The 6,598-nt window shown below is 28.8% G+C and overlaps 1 protein-coding gene across 1 annotated transcript; it reads left to right on the top strand.

Moving 5' to 3' along the window:
- Window positions 1-283: 283 nt before the first annotated feature.
- LOAG_11516 (hypothetical protein) lies at window positions 284-3,881 on the top strand (the record flags this gene model as incomplete). Its single annotated transcript, XM_003147034.2, has 5 exons — window positions 284-921; window positions 982-1,087; window positions 2,200-2,378; window positions 3,161-3,300; window positions 3,661-3,881. 5 exons carry the CDS (start codon window positions 284-286, stop codon window positions 3,879-3,881), a joined length of 1,284 nt encoding a protein of 427 aa, XP_003147082.2.
- Window positions 3,882-6,598: the final 2,717 nt, after the last annotated feature.

Here is a 6,598-nt window from a genome sequence, read left to right on the forward strand (position 1 = left end):
TTTTTATCATTTATTCCTGTTATAGTAATATATCTTAGGAATAAATGATAATATTTTAAAGATATATGGGATGAATGTTAGTATCTTAGTTACAATATCTTTACTGTAAAGCCAATATTTCTGATAGAAATAGATCTGTTAAATTGTAATAGTTTCTTTCTTGTTATTTTATTATTATTATAGCTTTATTGCTATCATACTTATCTCGTTATGATTTTAAGGCTTTCATATTTTTCCTTCGGAAAATTCCAGTCTAAGAAATATGTCAAATGAGAAAGTAACAATGTCACCGTCATCATCATCATCATTACCATTAACAGTAGAAGCAGCAACAACATTAACCGGTAAAAGGTCCGAATTCCAACGAATAAAATCTACCTCAATGGGATTAGGATCAAAAAAAATTGATCAATCCATCAAAATATCATCAAGCAATCGTGATCACCATGAAAATCATCGGTTCATTTCTTCAACTTCTAGCATGTTCGGAAGTGATTCATCCCATAATTTATTAGCAACAACAAATATATCATCTCAAAATTTTGCTAATTTACAATCAAATCATACTATTTCAACCAATGATTCATGCTTTAATATGCGGAAGAGTGAACAATTAGCTAATTTTGATAGGAACATCCCGATGATTCATAAGGATGATTATTTAGCTAATAATTTTGTACGCTTCTCATTGCATCAACCATTATCCATAATGGATGCAAATATTTTGAATAATGTTCCAATTCATATGTTTCCTTCATCAACTTTATTGCATCATCATTATTTGGGATACCGTAATATTCCATCAACAATAGAGGTAACTACAGCAGCAACAACAACAACAACAACAACAACAATAACAACAACAACAACGGCAACAGCAAGCAATGATATTGTAGTAGAGGAAAAATTATTGAATGAAAGGTCTGTTTATTGATTTTCTCTTTTTGGATTATAATTTTAAATGATTGCAATTTTTTTCAGATATCGTGGTGAGTTATCAGTTTTGGAAAAGTATCGTTATGATCTTAGTCGAGCACAACTTAAAGCAAGTTCACGAACATCAGCTTTATTAGCAGGTTTTGCTATGGTAAGTAAAATATTGAATAAATTTATTGTAGTTTTAAAATAAGAATAATATTTTATTTATTCCCTGATCAAAATATCCCACTATAAGATGATACCTGTAGAATAACTCTGATACAAATTTCTTATTTAGGATTTCTCGTATTACTAGATTTTGTAAGCAATTATTATATCATTTCGTTTTTTTTTCCTCTAAGAAGGAAAAAACATTTCGTTTTTTTCCTCTTTTTTTCTCCGTTTTTTTTTTTCCTCTTTTTTCCTCTTAAATATAGAATAAGATAGAAAATTTGGTAAGAAATGAAGATAAAGGGTTCAGAATATTTGGGTTTTTTTTTTAGCATTTTGAATATTTAAACAATGATTATACACTAAATCCTTTCTAGATATTACCTTGGAATTTTTAATTGATTTTTATCACTGAATAAGTAGTTAATTGATTTAAGAAAACGAAAAAATTTGGACAAAATTCTTTATGTTACATTGTTAACATTAATCTTTTAATCTTCTTTTTTAACAATCTCATAATTTAATCATCATTGTTACTTTTTATGCTTTACATCAATGATTTTTAAATGTTTTCAATACAGTGGTTTACTTTTCCAATACGTGATCGATAATTAATCAGCATTAGTTTCTTATTCATCTTTTTGTTTATGATACCTTAATTTAGATCTTTTTGAGAATGTAAACTGGTATTTTTTCCCTTTGTTTGCATTAATATGATTATTATTATTATTATTATTCGTTGATCTGTTTTCTTCAACAACCTACGTTTATTTTTAATAACCTCTTCTGCCATTTCCTAGCGATAAATATAGCTGATTAATGTTATAGCGAGGTCACAGTATATATAATAATAGCTATCTCGAAAAGTATTGCTGTTATTTACAATTTTTCTAATCAGTACCAAATTTTTTAATTAAAGCTTATTTTTTAAATTAATATCAAACATAACGGAAGATTAAATAGCCTAATCAATGATTGAATATACCATAAGCGTTAGTTCGGGTACTTCGGGATTCCTTTTATGGTAGAATTTAGTAATTGATAATATGCTTCTCACGATGGTCATATTGATCAGATAAGTTCTGAAGTTATTGTTTTTGTTATTTCCAGGTCGCCTTGGTGGAATTGCAATATGAGCGAACGACGCCTCCTTTTTTGTTAATAACACTTGGAGTGGTGACAACGCTTCTTGTTTCCGTTCATCTTCTTGCACTAATGATGTCAACATGTATATTACCTTACATTGAAGCAAATGGTTGTACGCAAGATTCACCTCATATCCGATTGAAGTAAGTTCGTTCGTAAATAATTACTCGATTTTGGAATAATCGATGTGAAAAATGTCGTTAGGTTTTAACAAATTAGAAAAACAAGAGATAGTAGTGGAGAGACAAGAAAGAAATTATTAAAAGCATGATAAAAGATAATGAATCATTAGTAAAGAAAGATAAGCCTCTATGATAGCAATATCTTTAGCATATGTTAGCATCTCTGTTACACGGGTGATATTTTCTTTTTTTTGTTTTACGTATTCATAAATCTTTTAAATATTTATTTTTTTAATATTACAAGTGATAAAAAACAATAATCTACATCAGTCACATTTCAAATATTCTGATTATTTCAAATGTTCACAATATTCTTACATATTTGTTGGTGGCTAAATTGAATTCTAATTCCAGTTTTAATCCATTATCTCTGCTTAAACTAAATAAGCTATTTGGATTTAATGAGCTTTGCTGTTCATATTTTTTCCTGTTTATTTTCTTGAAAATCATATTTTATACGTTTGTAGTAAATTTGCTCAGAATATTCGTTTACATATAAGTTTCAATGAGATACTGATGGTTAGCAGTAATATTACAAGTTATCCCAATTTAGAGTAACATGCATTGGTTAAGGATTGATAAGAGGTACCAATTGTTGTTGTTTCATAAGAAGTTTTGTTATACTTATTTAAGTGAAACTTCTACTGCATATATAAGTAATAGTAATGTAATATTTAAACTGTTTAATACATTTATAGTTTTATATTGCTCTACAAATCTTATTTCATACCATTCAATTTCAGATTCTATATTGATCTATCATGGTTATTTAGTACATGTATTGGTTTAGTGTTATTTCTTATCGAAATTGGTATAATATTTTTTGTAAAATTTTACGCAGTCAATTATATTACTGCTGCTTACATTACCACTGCTATGCTCAGTAAGCAAAAGGCTTTTTTTTTTCTTTTAATTTTTAAAAATTTTTTCCATTTTCCAAAATAAAACATTATCAGCGTTATGCTATCACTTAATGTTGCATGATATAATAGTATAAATTGTTTCATTCCTCATTATCATATAGTATATATCGGAATTTTTGTTTTCAAAAAAAAAAAATAGTATATAACGAATTGAGCAAAGTGGCAAGTAAAACATTTAACAAAGAAGTGTACTGTAAACTATAATTCTCCATAAAAATTTACCATAGTTAAATCGGCTTATACTTTCATATTCTGTCGAAATATTTTCTAATTTCTTTAAATTCCATCTTTTTTAACTCACCTTTTTTTTTTTATTTCAGTACCTGTTGTGGTGGTATTTACAATATTCTCATGCCTTATACATAAAAATCGATTTATTCATTCAATAAATCGTGTAGGATCAAAAGCGATTGATTTACAAAAATTTTTAAACGAAAATAATGCAACAACAACAGGTATTCCGAATGTTACTACAGCTACAACCATTGAACGACATTTGGTAGGTGCTGGTTTACAAGGTGTTCGAATTGTTCATCACTGAAGAAATTTTTAAAAATTAGTTTTTTCTTTCCAATTTTCATTAATCTTTTCTTGTGCACTTTAATATATGCTTTAACTTTAATGCTATTTTACATATAAACTACCATATTTGTTATTTTCCATTTAATGGATCAAGATTATCTCCTAAATATTTCTTGGTGTATGTTATTGAATTTGAATTATTTATGGATAAGTAAATTAACGGGAAAAATTTAATGGGAATGAGCTTTTTTATGCTTTCTAATTTTCTGCTTTCAATTTCTAATTTGCTGCTTTCATATTAAAAAATTGATGAATGATTTTGTCATTTCATTTCATTTCATCTCTTCATTTCATTCATATCAATTTCAATTTATCTTTATCAGTTATCAGCAAAAATCAAATTGTATGCTCTGCACGAAAAGCCGTATTTATAGATTGAATATGAAGAACATCTAACTTGTTGCATTTTATTTAGCTTGGATTCGCCATCGAAATTCTTTCTGCTTAATTCACTGTCTTATACGGCATTCACAATATATGTATATAGAAGATTTGGTTTCCAATTACACCGATGCTTGAGACTAGAGACTGTAAACGTTTTGGGACAAAAGGCCTCCGATACTATGACATATAGCTGTAGCTCTGTTGACACTTTAACATCCCCTCTGTATTGTTTTTTTTTTTTTATAGCCCCTTTCTCATCTATAAGGGACCGTAAATAACGCCTTCATTTTTTTTTTATTCACTTTTCTACATTGTCTCCGCATTTTTCTTCACATTATCTTCTGTTGTTTGAGGTGTGCTAACTATTCGATCTTCAGCTAATATAAAATATTTATTAGGTAAAGTTTTCGGTTTATCATTTATATCTCTTATCTTTTCTGGTTCAAAGTTACACGTCACTATTTACTCACCAGAGTAACTCCCCGATGCACCTTGGAATCGAGTGTCCTGTTCGCGTTCGCTCTCTTACGCTGGTCAAGTATTTTTGTTTCAAAAATTATTGAGGATCGTTAATTGTTCTGTTCCAGTATTTGATAGGCATTTCTTATGGATTCAATTTCGCATATGGATAGACGGTAATTAATGATGTATCTCTGGTACCATGAAATCGATTGGACGTATAATTTTATAATTACCAAAATTGACATTTGTTAGTGAGCGTTGTTCGGTATTTCAACAATCATTCTTGTCTCTTTCTCATAGTCATCTTCTTTCAATGCCTTCTCTTTTTATTCGTTTTTTCGTTAATCTAACTAATCGCTTGTAAAATTTTTCCTTTCTAATGCGCTCTTCCTGTTGTACTTTTGCAAATACTGTCTTTTTTTTTTTTTTTTTGCTAGAAATTTTATTAATTCATTGCTTTTAACACTGATTAAAGTTGTCAGGTAATATTTGCTTAAAATAATTTCGCCAATATAAATACTTTTCTTTTTTTAAACACGTCGATTACTACAGATCCTTCATTTCATTGTCAAATATATCACTGAAATAACGTGAACATTTAAACAAGTCTCCAATAAATCTTGACTCTTCCTGCATCGAAGTAATCCATTTTAGCCTGCATAAAGAGCTCTATCCAATTTATTGATGTTTGCGGAAGATTTAATATGATTGATTGGTATTTCAAACAATTCCAATATCCAAACTCTAAATTTCTTAATACCTCATTTTATTTCACTTCATTTTTTCATGTAATGTTTCCCAAAATGAATTATATCTTAATAAATATATTTTGCTTCTTTATTTATCGAATTTCGAATTCTACAGTCAATTTGTTCGATCTTTACAATCCTTATTATCATAGCATCATTTCCATTTTACTTTCCTTGTTGTCAATTCTTAATGCGCTTGCCTTATTAGCACTTGTTCAACTAATTCATAATATTTTTTTTCCCCCTGGCAAAAAGAGCCTTTAATCATTCTTTATTTTGTGTTTAATAAACTTCACTATCCAGGTGGTCATTCTTATCAAGGTTAATTATTTTCTAAAACACTATCATCGATTTAACTAAAAGCGTTTAACCTAAGTTTCATGAATAATCATTCCTGTGATTTGTGATAAGTTGTTCTTCTTCATACTCTTTTATGAAGTCATTCGTTGTCAGATTCCTTTAATCAGTTTGGTTCTTCCTATCATAGTTTCTGCACTTGAGTTCTTCGGGAAAAAATGCCTTGTCGCAATGGGGTGTTGAGCATTCTGCATCCGGGAATTTAACGTAATTAAAATTTCATCCTTCGTATCTCTATCTATCTTTTTCTATGAATTCTGGCGAAACACCTTAATTTTAATCATTATCAAGACTAAGAATCACGTGAAACTATGCTGATAGTCACAGATTAAAGATGCCTCTTTTAACGTATTTCCTTCTATCGTATGATTTCACTTTCATTTCAATGGCTTTAGATGATTCCAAGCAGCATACTTTAATGAACAAAAACATACTTTGTTGAAATCAATTTTGAATTTACAAAAAATATGCTTACAGTTTATTTGTTCGCTTGTTACTCTTTATAGGACTGCTTTTTCAGCAAACTAATCTGCGTATCTTATGTTTTAGGCATGCGCGCGCACATAACAATCAGTAAACTAATCTGCGTATCTTATGTTTTAGGCATGCGCGCGCACATAGCAATCAGCAAACTAATTGCGTATCTCATGTTTTAGGCACGTGCGCGCACATAACAAATGAAAATCATATAATGGTGAAAGTTATTATATATATATATATATAT

Source organism: Loa loa, assembly GCF_000183805.2.
Source record: "Loa loa unplaced genomic scaffold supercont3.430, whole genome shotgun sequence".
NCBI lineage: Eukaryota > Metazoa > Nematoda > Chromadorea > Rhabditida > Onchocercidae > Loa > Loa loa.